Source organism: Nilaparvata lugens, chromosome 12, assembly GCF_014356525.2.
Source record: "Nilaparvata lugens isolate BPH chromosome 12, ASM1435652v1, whole genome shotgun sequence".
NCBI lineage: Eukaryota > Metazoa > Arthropoda > Insecta > Hemiptera > Delphacidae > Nilaparvata > Nilaparvata lugens.
Genome location: NC_052515.1, coordinates 15,335,238 through 15,349,496, shown reverse-complemented (window position 1 = coordinate 15,349,496; position 14,259 = coordinate 15,335,238). Strand labels below are relative to the sequence as shown.

The 14,259-nt window shown below is 35.0% G+C and overlaps 1 protein-coding gene across 2 annotated transcripts in view; it reads left to right on the top strand.

Annotated features, from left to right (window-relative positions):
- Positions 1–2,929: 2,929 nt before the first annotated feature.
- Positions 2,930–14,259, top strand: part of LOC111052891 (hemicentin-2) — a 307,765-nt gene continuing 296,435 nt past the window's right edge. Inside the window, exons 1-2 of one of the 2 annotated variants that reach the window (XM_039438920.1) lie at positions 2,930–3,178; positions 4,003–4,206. In XM_039438920.1, the coding sequence (XP_039294854.1) occupies positions 4,131–4,206 (76 nt within the window). In that variant the 5' untranslated portion in view covers positions 2,930–3,178; positions 4,003–4,130. Of the gene's footprint in view, positions 3,183–4,002; positions 4,207–14,259 lie in introns of both variants that reach the window. The other variant, XM_039438922.1, reaches the window with a different exon arrangement.

Here is a 14,259-nt window from a genome sequence, read left to right as displayed (position 1 = left end):
ACTCTATCCTCTATGGTAATGATAATTCAACTTTATTTCATTGTAACTCTACTAGAGAACAAAACTTTTGATGGAATTTGAGTGGAGAATTATTATGTTCATACTCATACATGATTCTCAGACGTTTCAACTCCAATAAATAAGCTGACTGCAAATTGTCACATCCGGCCTGGATATTCATACAAATCAAAATTATAAGCATTGTTATATCTTGTGATCACTGTTGTGTGTGAACCAATGCGTGGTTTGAATTATTTCGAGCCAAGTTCCAAGTTGTTTCCGTACCATGTTTGAATGCAATAAAGCCTTCTCTCTCATGATAAAGTTTTGAGATTTGAAAGCATAAGCTTCAATTTACAGGAAACCTGATTGTGGTGTGAATCCTCTGCGTATAGGATAGAATTACCAAGGGTTAAGGATATTCCTCAATTGAATTGGTGATGCGCAATATACCTCTTACTTTCTATAGTCAATTTATGAAAATAGAGGCAACAATTACATAAGTTTGGGCTTGTATAAGTATAAAAGGTTTTACTCAGATCCGTTTTTCATTGTTCGACGTGTTTACTCGTTAGAATACCAGTTCACAAAGCTTACATTGATCATTGACCTGGTAACATTTACATTCAATATTTCAAATTTGAACTGAACCAGGTAATGTGTTAATAAGTTCGGCTCAGGACAAAAGTGTTATTGTGAATCGGTCTCGCTTCACTCTTGCACCCGCATGTTTATTTACATAGTCTCTCAACTCCCGAAACCGGGTATAGTGATTGAAACCGTGTTCGAGGTTTTACAAAATTTTTAAATTGAATGGACATGAATTTCAAGCTAAACTCATTCCTAATGTGGATAATCACTTGCTGTGAACTTGAGTCAATAATGTGATTTGTAGACGTACACATAGGATTTTATTGGTCCATTTCCATGTACATGATGTAAATATCTGTTAAATTATCACGCTCTATCTGTGAGAGATGTATCGCAGTTATCGTCATTTACTATTTTGTAAATGCATCACGTCATTTTCATTCAACAATCTAATATCATTCAATTCAATATTTATAACGTATATTGATAACATCACAACTTCAAATACATCGGCTTCTGAACGACTAATGCTTTTCCCAGAAGTCGGTCATTACAGTTACTTAGGAGCATTGAATAATGAGAGAGCATTGGAACTGCAATGTAATTATCAAGTAATAACATTGAAATCTTGAGATGATAAGGCGGGGCTTACAGTGGAAATTCAACTTTGTTTATAGCAGTAAATTGATACATCGCCTACTAGATCTCTACATAAGTAGTTACGTAAGCAACGATTGATAGTTATTAGTACAATGAATATTAGTAGTTACCGTAATCAGTTATCAAATCAGCAGTGAAAATCAACGTTGCTTGCCATAATTATTCTTCTAATACAATTTACATGTCGACTGGTATCCAAAGTGATATCCTACTCATATCTCATATCATATCCCACTCATTATCTTTCTCACCATTCTATTAACGTTCAACCTTCCAGCAGTCGCGCTGTTGTAAAAAGTACAACAGTTTCAGTTGTTTTGCTGCACAAAACTATTGAATGGGGTGGTGTCAAAATGAGTCACCTATGCATTCCAAAACTTTCCCCCCCCTCACTCCACTGAGTTGCAGTATCAACCGAGCAATGGTTCAGTCTTTAGGTGCCATTTAGTCGCGACAGTGCATAAGATAGGGAAAGGCTGTATACGGGGACTGTAAACGAACCAATAAAACATAATTGATGGCTTTGCTTGATGTACCTTATTGGGCTATGAAATGGTTCACCCAAATGTTCATAAGCGTAAAATGATCCAAGAAGATGGAAAAAGTAATTATAGAATCAACTAATATGTTTTGACAGTAAACAGAGTACATAACACTTGGAAAATTGGATGTTGTACAAAATACAACATGCGACTGCTCGTTTGATTGAGAAGGACGCGACTACCTGAAGGTTTTAGGCTGCTAAAGCTCTTTCGCCATTGATTCTTTCTTCCATGGCTAGAAGTAATCTCATCTGGGTGATAAGAGATATTGAATAGAAAAGACTTGAAATTGTGAAGAATGCTGATCGATAGAACAATTTTAAATATACTAGGTTCGATTGTTACACCATTATCAATCTCCATGCATCTGAAAGTTTAAACGTCGAGCAGCAGAATAAAAATTGTGAAGAAGCAATATAATTGGATGTAAGTTGACCAATGACCTATTATAATCATTCTTGATAAATTAGGAATCAATATGCAAAATTTCAAGTTAATTAGTTGAATAGTTCAGACGTTATACTCCGTCATTCGTGAATGGAGTGATCTTTATCTTGGAGTGATCCGTGGTCTAGTGGATAGAGTGCTTGCGTAGCAGCATAGTGATCCCGGGTTCGAACCCCTCTCATTACCAAAAGTTTTTTAACCAGATCACTCCCGTGTTATCGGATGGGCACGTTAAACTGTCGGTCCCGGCTGAAGTATGACAGTCGTAAGGCCCATTGATGGCTTAAATTATATATTCAGGCGGTGGAACATTCCCGAAAGGGAACTCCCCACCAACAAAAGCCATACGAATTTAAAAAAAAAAATTCGTGAATTTCCTATACCGCACGTGTATAAAACAATTAATTCCTTCATCATATTGTAGGTCATAACGGATCGTTCAGATACAAGTACATCATGGTGTAATTCATATTCAAGAATATTGAAGTAGGCCTACACTGAGATACGCAAGAATATTGAGATGCAAAAGTACAGGTGTGCCATGATACAAAAACACTGCAGGTCACTGCTTGTGAGAAAGTAAGCCGGCACTTCTTGTCTCACTGGAGAGCAAAGTCCCAGAGCGCATGCTTTTTCCCAGGACTTGCGCGCTAAGTCCCGCCGAAGTCCGCAACTTAAATCCTGCCGTCAGGCGTGCTGGAGCTTAGTTCTTGTACCGCAGCCGGCGCGCTTGGTTCTCTCTCACACTCTCTCTCTCTCTTCAATAACGGTTCATAAAGGGTAGAGCTTTCCGTGTTGAGTTGTAAGGAAAATCGGTCTTTAATTTCCGAGTCCAAACCGAGCAAAGCCGATTTAATTCGAATATTGAGTTGGAAAAAATATTCCAGCTATTTGAATTCTTGCTAGTAGTTTGTGAAAAAATACTGGGGAAACCGCACGTGAGTGAGTTAGAATATTATTATTAAATTACATTTCCACCTCATCTAAACCAATTTCATACATGTTTCATTGAGCATATAAAGGTGCGTACAGATTCACGCGCCGCGAACATGAGCAATTCACTTTTAATCAGCTGATGCCAAGCTTTTTATATCTGTTTGTTACCGTTTCTGTAAAAATACAGTTATAGTCAGCTGATTAAAAGTGAATTGCTCATGTTCGCGGCGCGTATATCTATACGCACCTTTATAGTTACATGAGACATTTTTTTTAAATTTTACTCGGATAATCCCATTTATACAAAACTCAACAAGTACTTATTTTTATTACTTCATTGAGAATATTATACTCGTAGTTACATGAGATATTGTTTCAAATTTAACTCGGATAATTTCATTCATAAACTAAGTGAAGGTTGTCGTATGATTGATGAAGAAGGCAATAGAGAAGCTTGAATTCATCACAAATACTTTTTGAATGAGTTAACTAGTCTCGGTTGTTCCACCATTAATATTCTTTAGTCAACTAAACTATTCAATCATCTGAAAATTGATTATGGTGTAACAACCAGGAACAGTTTCTCGTTTATTTGAATAAGTGAATGGTCTCATAGATATTTTACAGGAGATTCGATTGAAGTCAGGATATGAAAAATTTCAAATAATAGCATGGAGTGAAGATATTCCATCATTTGTCTTAAGCAGTTTATGTGTCTCCATCAAAAAATAAACAGTTAACTATTAGATACGACCATAGTTGAATTCCTTGTAGGCTAATACTTTTTAAATTATTGTCTGATAAACTTTTCCAATTATTTCCCCAGAGGTATGACTCATTTAATGAAGCTCATTGATCTCTTATAAATACCGTGGTAAGCCAGTTTCGATTCTGAAAGTGGGGAGGAATTCGTGTAATTAAAGTGACGGGACTGATTCTCCTCTAAAAAAAATCATGGGCTCAATAAGCAGAAATCATCATTTGGAGTACACCTTCGTCATTCTCTCCCTCAGTCTTCTGATTGATAAAGGTGAGTAAAGTTCAATTCTATGCAAATTTCCATCGTTTATTATGTTATATTTTTGATAATTATTCTTATTATTTCTTCAGCAGAAGAGCTGCATAACTGTGATAGTGTTAATCTATTACAAAGAGAGTAAAATGAATACACCGATTCGGAATCATGTTAATTCGTTCGTTACACATATTGATCTCATCCAAGCTCATTTGATTTCCCAATCATCCAATGCTTATTAATTTCAGGAAGCACTCAGATAATTACATCTTGTATGTTTCGCTCATTATTGTGTGTTCTATAATTATTGTAATTAATCATAATAATTGTTTTTTGGTGTTGGTGGAGTTGGTTATTTTGAAATGATATTGTTCAAATTCTAGTTAGGTTTTTGGTTTTTGAATGTGAACTGCTAATTCAATAGAATCTATTGATGAAATCAATTTCTGTTTTCCCAAAAATTATTGTATAATATTCTACATAGCATATATTTTCTTAGACTGAAATTTCCACTGAACTGAAAGTAGATACAACTTAATATATTTTCGAATAAATGATTACAACAAGTTTATTATGTTGGGATGATAGTTCCAAAACGAATGCATCTTGAACTTCCAAACGAACAAAATGAAACTATTCATTAATAGGAAAGCTGCTACAGTACTTATAATAATTGCAAAGATATTCAAGGGCACAATTTCCCCATTCTCATTTTATGAACCTTCTGTTCCATTCTCGATACCCTTGTCTCCCTTTCAACTCCCTCCTTCTTCTTCCAATTACATTTTTCTTTCCATTCTAGCCGAGATTCGACTCCTTGGATTGAACTTAGCTTAGTCCTATCTCGAATGAAATCCTGATCGAATAAAATGTTTTGTTTGTTTTTTTTAATTACTAAAAAGAAGAAGTGACATCACATTATATCTTGTCCTCCAATTACTTGTAAGAAACCAGTTACTTTGTTATGAAGCAGTATAAAAAACGGTTATTGTTGAAAAAAATTTAATATTCAGAACCGAATAGACAACAAATTATAATTTGATCACTTTTCAACTGATTTATAGAATTCTTGCAGAGTTGATCTAGTAGTAGTATGGTAGATTGTGTTTTTCCAGAAATATTAGTTATAAGGGATATGATTGGAAATGAGCACCTCAACATAAATATATTACTATAGTAGAGGATCATAATTAGGAAAGAATTATTTTTGCTATCCCTTGAATCCGATATCTGTATTATTCACATCTGAGTTTGTAAATACCTCTCTCTGGATGCGAATCATGGGCATTCAGAGAAAATCATCCTTATTATAGAATTAGCAAAAAAAAAATCGAACCAATTGGATGAATTTGATGTAGTTCTTGGTTTCCAAAAATACATATCCTGATATCCTATAAACAAGTTTGAGGGAAGAAAGAGTTAAACACGCAGAAGATTGCCACAGAAATTTTGCAGTAATCTGGCAGCAAATCCCGAAAATCCTGTCACATGAGCCAACCAAGAAAAAGCCTTCACTAAGCAAAAAACCTCCGATAACTCCACTTACAACCAGCCATGCCAAAATTGAAATTCATCAATTTTTGCTACGCTGTCTTCTCTGGCTCCTCCGTTCTTTTCTATTGCCCTCTCATTCCCCAATTCTTTCCCTTTCTCTTCATCGATAGCGGAATACACGTTTCTCTACATTTTCTCTCACTTTATTGCCAACTGAAACATTCCTCGCCGTATTATGTCCTGATTCCAACCTTATGTCAAGGACACACAGAAAAAAATTCGAGCTGTCATTGAAGAAGAGAAAAAAGTAGAAAGAGAAAATAGAAGAGGACAGAGGGACGAGTAAAAGAAGCAAAATGTGAATGAGAAAAGAAAGAGGAATACTGAAATAAGAATGGAAGTTAGACGATGATGAAGAAGAAGAAGAAGAAAAAGAAGAAGAAGAAGGAGTAGAAGAAAAGAAAAAGAAAGAAGAAGTAGAAGGAGAAGAGAGAGACATATGGAATAAGAAAATTGAATAAGAAGGGAGAATGTGTGAAGCATTGGGAAGTAGAAAAAATTATTATAAAAATGATATAGGTGAGGGAGGAAAAATAGTCGAATGAGAAAGATAGGAAGAAGAATTATATGAAATGGAAAATAGGAGAAAATGTAAAAGAAAGAAAATTATAGGCTATAATGAAACATGAGCTGATAGATGTTGAGTGTAACCAACATCAGGCAGAGATACCAGACTGATAAAATGAGGGTCTCTTACATTTTTTCCATCTCTTTCTTTTCCGTCCCAATTCTTTACTCACTCACTATCTCTTTCTCCCTCTCTCTCATCCCTTCGTAGTCCCTCCCTATGCCATCTTCGCGAACTTTCATTGTGAATTCTTTTAGCTGGTCTGAGTTCTTGTCTATATCTCGGGGCGGAATTCGCTTTGAGAAATTACATGAGAGACTGATATCGAGATGAGCTCTCTGTGCTGAAAGAAAGGTTTATGGTGGATTTTTTCTGCAAGACTCCCGCACGTGCAGTTCGTATTTATGTGTGAGCTAGTTTGTGTGTGTGTGTGTGTGTGTGTGTGTGTGTGTGTGTGTGTGTGTGTGTGTGGTGTGTGTGTGGTGTGTGTGTGTGTGTGTGTGTGTGTGTGTGTGTGTGTGTGTGGTGTGTGTGTGTGTGTGTGTGTGGTGTGTGTGTGTGTGTGTGTGTGTGTGTGTGTGTGTGTGTGAGTGGGTATATGGTTTCATTATTTAAATGAAATCGTCCTTGTACTAGAGGACTACATTCTATCAAATCTCAGACAAAGTTGGAATTGAAATAATTCAAGCCGTATCAAAATCGGGTGGAGTACCAATATTCTCAGGAATTGAATATTGGTATATTTTGATCTCTGTAGAGTTGTGTTGAGACAGTAGGCCCATATAATAAAATTGTTTGGTAGACAATTGACTATAGTATGAACTACGTTTCTTATTAATAGTATGCATGGACTAGATTCACTATCTACAGGCGTATCTATTTATTGCATCGAAATTCGTCCTTTAAAATTATGCTGAGAATAATATTGCTATGTAAGTGGAAGGAAAATAGGCTCCAACAAAAACGTTTTATAAATCGAGAATTCATGAAATGGATTATTCTTGCTTATAAAATAGAATTATAGTAACTTTTCTCCAAATTGATAGAATAATAGATTGAAAATGCAAACTATAACTTTTATTTTATTAATTTCAAAAAAGGGTACTATATTATTCTATTTTATAAATGAAAATAAGTAACCCTGAATTCAATAATTTTAAGAGGATCATTCTTAGTGTAACTTTTTGAACGTAATAATATCTGTCACTGAAATTGTTTGACTCAAATTGTATAGAAATGCACACGTGAAATTCTAACCTTATCTTGGACTGTGTCATCACCTATAAATTTGGAAGAGAAATAGCACAAGGACTACCTTATTATTTCATCTACCAATGCAATAACATCATTGTCGAATAAACATTCTTCCTCTGTTTAACTTCCCCTTCCCACATCTGTGGTTGAAGAACATTACCAGCTAACATGCGTTATTATTAGCTTCACCTGCGGTTGTAAACCATTCTCAACTAACTACTGGGAATTGGCAAAGTTTATTATCGCATAATTCCCAATCAGAGAGCTAATAAAACTCTAATATATGAGCTAATGAGACTCCAATACTTGGCTCCTGAGAATGAGGAAGTCAGCTCACAGGAGCTTCCAATTTGAACGTCAAAGTGGCGAACTTCGAACTCATCGAACTCAAAAGTCTTTATCACAGAATTTGAGCATTGCTGAGGAGATGCAGCAATATTTTCAAATAAATAGCTCCTCGCCTTCAGGTGACGCTCGTAGAGGGCATGTGTCTTTGAAAATATCACTGAAATGATGAGCTGTATTCTCAGAACAAAACATATTTGAAAGCTTCTCTTGACATATGACTTTGATCATCAGCTCCAATCTTCAATTTGAGAACTTTCTAGAGGAGAATATTGATATATATCACGTAGAAAAATCTAGAAGCAAAATATCATTATTTGCTGTTTTTGTTGTTGGCGTATACTTTGTCTTTTGAACAATAAACAAGGTAAACAGAGCTTCGCAGCTGAGTGATTTTCTAGGAATTATCATGTGTGACCTAGAGAGATCCAACATCAGATCTGATCATTCATGTCTTATTCATTACTAGCAGGTAACCCGTGCTCCGCAAGGGTGTACTTAGAATAGAATCTTGACAAACTGAAAACTTGACTGAGTGAAATCTTGAAGAGTTTGAAATAGGCCAAGAACCATCCTCGGTTAATTGAGAATCTATATGCAAAATTTCAAGTTAATCAGTGTAGTAGTTCAGACGTGATGATGCGTCAAACATAATTTTTCTATCTCCTACGTATATTATAGGCCAGTTCTTTCCTTCATTATAGTACAGATTATTGTATATTTTGAAAATTTTCACTGAGTCTGATGACACCAATAGGATAACTCTAAAAATATCACTGTAGATGAATTAATATACCATAAAATATATAAAACTAAAACTAGACTACATTTACAACGACCGTTGACAAAGGTTGGCGAATCCTCCAAAAGTTTCGGAAAATAATGTAAGTTTCTAGTGTTTCACCTGTATATTTTTCACCCATATTTTCATCTGTATCGTGAGACCTGTTCAAATTAGTATTATACAACAGCTGTAAAGTGTTTTCTGTTATTTGCTACTAAATATATAATGTGGAACTCTATTACTAATTACAATAAATAAGTACAGTAATGATAAAAACAATACATACTAAACTTAATAGTTCGTCGTATCTATTCAGCTGAGAAACGACGAGGTTGAGTTGAGTCATTCTTATAATAATCACGTTCCAGGGGGAATTTGAGAGTGTTCAATGAGGGAGGATTTAAGATTTCAGAGTGAATTTTGTCCCAATATTCAGCTTTGTACATGAAAAACTGAGTAGGATGTGATGCGTTGATGGAAAGGCAATACAGACTTCATCTCAGTCTTTCTCCCTTCTCATCTCAATTTTTCTCAATTAAGAACAATATTTTAATTTCTCATGAATTTATGATTCATGTGAACGTTCACCAGTAAACTCCGCACAGGGATTCAATCACCAGTAAACTTACCTAGCCATATTTCCTTTCCTTTCCTCTTCACAGTCTTTCTCTTTTTCTCTACTTAACTAAAAACCAGACTCAATAGTTATGATATTTTCAATTTCCAGAGAACACTCTATACTATTCCCACATTATTCTGACTTTTACTCGATAATCTTCCTTTTCATTTTTCTCTCTCCACATATCTCTCTTTATTCCTCTCCTCACTCTCTCTCACTTATTTCCTCCACTCTATTCCTTTGTATATTCCTCTCTCTGTCCCTCCTATTTTTCTCTTATTCCCTCTCTTTATCCCCTCTCTTTCACGCTCACTTCCTCTCTCTCTCTCTATCTATCTCTGCACATCTTCATCAATATCTCTCTCTTTCTCTCGCTTACTCTCTTTCTCTACATCGTAGTTTCCCACCATCCCTCCCTGCAGTAGAACTGTGCAACTTTCAGCACTTTGCCCGAGAGATGTATCCGCGAGGATTTATCTGGTAATTCACTTGCAACTCTGTCCTGGGCTGTCCTGCACATTACAACTTTTTATCTGCAAACTTTGCGCTGTTATAGTGAAAGAGCAACTTCATTATTTTATAATGAAGTGGTCCTGCGAGGCGCGCCGGCTAAACTTCGCAAGCATCTCGGCTACAACTTGCGAAGTCCGCTTGCCAATAGCCTAAGCACCATTATGATACATGGCGTCAAAGGCGGACGGATTTGAGTGGTGGACAAATCAGAGGCCTATTCCGTTGAAAGATAACATCAAGCTATTGTTTGATAACGTGTTTCGATTCCAAAAAAATACTTTATCAACTGTAGTCTTGATTCATTTCATATCACAACTCTTTTTAATAATCACTCACTTGTGACCCCCTGGATTGGAGAACTCGCTTAAATACTGTTGTATGGAAACCTTTGAAACCTGCAACTTTTAATTATAAAGAGTTGATGGAAATCAAGGAAACAGCTGAATATTTCTCTAACAAGAATAATTTGACAGTAGGTTTCATTGGGGAAGTGAGAAATTACTCTTCAATAATGTATTACTCTGTCGTTTCAACATCTTTGACCCTCATAAGAATCCAAATTGATTTTCTTTAATGAGAAGGTGGTCATGTGATACATGGTTTCGATACAGAGTTCTAAGAGAAAATAAATGGCGAAAACCGCACACTTAAATATCAACCCATATCAGTTAATTGATGTAAAAGTTGTAAATTATGTTGAACAGTAATAACCAGCTCCCAAATAGCCTCAGCTGATGCTATGATTGATTGAATGGAAAAACTTTAGTAATTGCATACAATGAAATTATTCAGCTGACTAAATCAAAACAAATATTTTTCTTATGCACTTCCAATGTTATTTTTGTATCCTGCAAAAGGACTAAGGAGTTAATCAATTTCAATGTCCAACGCACTTGACCTGTGAAAAGGCTCGAAGAATACGTGTTCCAAATTTGAAGCTGAGTGATCAATTATTTCTAAAGTTATTGTAGAGCATACAATCATACGGACAACGACTTTGGCCTTCCGTAAGTCAAAAGTGAGAACTCGCTTCTTCAATAATATCGAGTTACCTGGCTGGCTCAGGTCTGGTGTCAGAGTTTTCAGGTCGCAACTGATTAATTTCAGGGCCTCTGACAGGACCTAACAACTGATTCTTAGGCAGCCAGGACCGACGAACTAACGTGTCCATCAGAAACAACTTTTCATGAGTGAATGTCATGTGATATCAATAGATTGATTATTATAAAATAATCAATCTGAATTTATTCTTGTTCGATTAGGAATCACAGTAAAAACTATGAAGATACGTTTTCCTTACTTTCGTGGTTGAATACTAGAGTAGACATTACTGTCCAAACTTCTTCACGTTATCAAAAAAATAAAAAGTCATCTTATTCTATTCTATTCTAGAGAGAAATTACGTCGTGACCGGAGAAAATCAATCGCTATCAAGCTCACTAATGTTACAGTAACTTCAAATAAGCAACTATATCTGTAACTGGTATCAACCAGTAGTAAAATCTAGAGGTGCTCTAGATTAGTGTTAGTGTTATACACTAAGAAAAATTGTCTCTTTAGGAATAAATATGTTTCAATTTCTTCATAAGGGAGAAAATGAGATTGAGACTGACTTGGGCTCAATGAAATTTCTACTAGGAATGATAATATTGAATTAATTCTTATGTTACTGTTATTATAACTATATTACTGTGTAATAACTCAATTCTCGATGTACCAATAAGATCTTTATATCAACTATTCGCTGTAATCATAGGAAACATATAAATCTGCAATATTTTAAAAATTCAAACCACATGAAAATGACATTGAAATTTACACTATGAACAGAGATATTGTGGAATTTTCCCATATTCAGGTGTAATAAAAACGATATTGTCAGTTCCACATAGTTTATTTCAGTCAAACTTAAGTTTCAATGTGCTAAGGTATAATCTTCAAACCTTAGAGTCTAACCAAAAAATACCACTGAAGATGATGCCTTCGTGCATTGGAACTTAGGTTTGGCTCAAATAAATTATATGGAACTGACAATATCGTTTTTATATCACCTTTAAATTACATTGAGTTATTACTTGCATGACAGCATGACATGTCACCGTAACACAAAGCTCAAACTATTAGAATGAATCAAGTTATCAAGATGTGAATTACATCAGTCATTACTCATGACTTCAACATTATTATTACTAGTGGCCATTAATTAGAATTCAATTCGTTAGCAGCAATGTAAATGAGCGGAGATTGCGTGATGGGTTGTAGCTTTGGATTTGAATTGCACCCTGGTGGTCACGCAAAGATTTGAGGGCAGAGAGAAGAGCAAGACTATAGTGAGGTCCACGTTATAATGGCAGTGAAGGAAGATAGGAAAAAACGTTGCCAAGTTTTGCCACTGAGTGTACACAGCTGTTACACAATTCGTCCCATTAAATTTGATCTAATAATAATATTATCATTTCCTTAATAAATAATCAGTTTAATGTCAAATTAATCAAGAAATGTTTTTACCATAATTTGATTCAAAAATTTGCTTTCATAACTGAGATTAGATTTTTATTTTTATACAAACCTGAAATGGCGGCTAATTTAAAAAGCTGTGATACAACAATCTGAATTTCAAAACAACAGAAATTAAGTTATTCTATTCCAATTTCTTTTGAAAATAATAGAAAAATAGGTATCCTAAATAAATGCTGTAAATCACCCCGAAGACTTCTTCTACTGCAGACATTGACAACAGGGTTAACAGCTAGATGGAAATTCGATGAGAATTACCATCCAAAAATTAGTTGCCAGCCCGGGAATCGAACCCGGTACCTCCCAATTGCCAGTCAGGAATGCTTACCCTCACACCAAACTGACAATCTCTGGATAGCAGCGCTCAATTTATACGAAGCCATAGCGGCCAACCAGTTACACTTGGAATTAAATAGAGAATGTATTTATTAAAATGGTAATTAATATATAATTATTATTCAACGAAAATCCTAAATAAATACTGCAAATCACCCCGAAGACTTCTGCTACTGCAGACATTGACAACAGGGTTAGCAGCTAGATGGAATTCGATGAGAACTACCATCCAAAAATTAGTTGCCAGCCCGGGAATCGAACCCGGTACCTCCCAATTGCCAGTCAGGAATGCTTACCCTTACACCAAACTGACATTCCTGACTGGCAATTGGGAGGTACCGGCATTCTCTATTTAATTCCATCTGTAAATAGGAATCCTATTAAAAATTAGTAATTTTAATGGAAATAATTCTGAAATAACCTTTCAATATCATTTATACCGGTACGAGTAGGTCTAACCTATAAGTGTAGGCTAACTGAAGCATGGATGAACTCTAGGATGGTTATTTATCAACTTTAAAAATGTCATTTCAGGTATTTTAATTTGTGTATCTCATACGGTAATGTCTAAAAATTATTTAATTGTTCCAAAAATACATATTAAATCAATTTTACGACTTGTGTACTAAAGTATTTTGATATGATGACGAAAAATGGCGGCTGAGATTTTTTGTCTACTTTTGTACAGTCACTGTCAAAAGTAGAAATGAAATATTCTGGAAAACAGACAACATTGTAAAGCTAGAGAGAGATAGCGCTATTTGTTTTGTTGTATGATAGAAAAGGACAGCAACAGTAATCCTTCACTGCCATTATAACGTGGACCTCACTATAGGCTAAAATGCATGGAAGAGAGAGAATGCGGGAGTTCCTCAGATGTGCCCTATCTCACTTGTGCAAGTTTATGGAATTACATGAAAATAGCCTGAAATGTTTTTCATTTCTCAAACCTATTTGATTAGGTTTTAAAAGTGAAAGGAGAGGGTAAGGAGGTTTAAAATTTTGGAAATATGTTGATATTATTTGAAATGTTTTGATAATTTTATTTGATAAACATAAATAACGTAAAGTTGGAATACTTGCACATTTGAGATATGGCACATATGAGTGACACCCGTGAATGGGAAGGAGAGAATGTGGTGACAACCACGGTACATAGAAAAGGGTACATTGCATTTCCTAATCAAACTTGTTTCTCTAGAGTAAACAAGGAAACCATGATGAAATGAGGAGCCAGTCCTTCTTTATGATAGTGAATCGTTGATCGCTACTAAACCTCGAGAGAGTAGAGTGCAGTTGGCTGAAATTGATACCATTTTTATGGCGGACAAGAGGTTTTGATCGCAAAGATCACATCAGAAAAATAATAATAAAAATATTTTTTGTATTTTTTTGTCTTTTGCAGCTTTAATATAATAAGATGTACAGGAAGGATTTTACTACAAACATATTTTTATAGAAACCAAAGGGAGAAAGAAAAGAAGAAGAAAAAGAAGGAGAAGAAGAAGAAGAACAAGAAGAAAAAGAAGAAGAAGAAGAAGAAGAAGAATTATTCAAGTTGTGTTTCTTTTTTGGCTC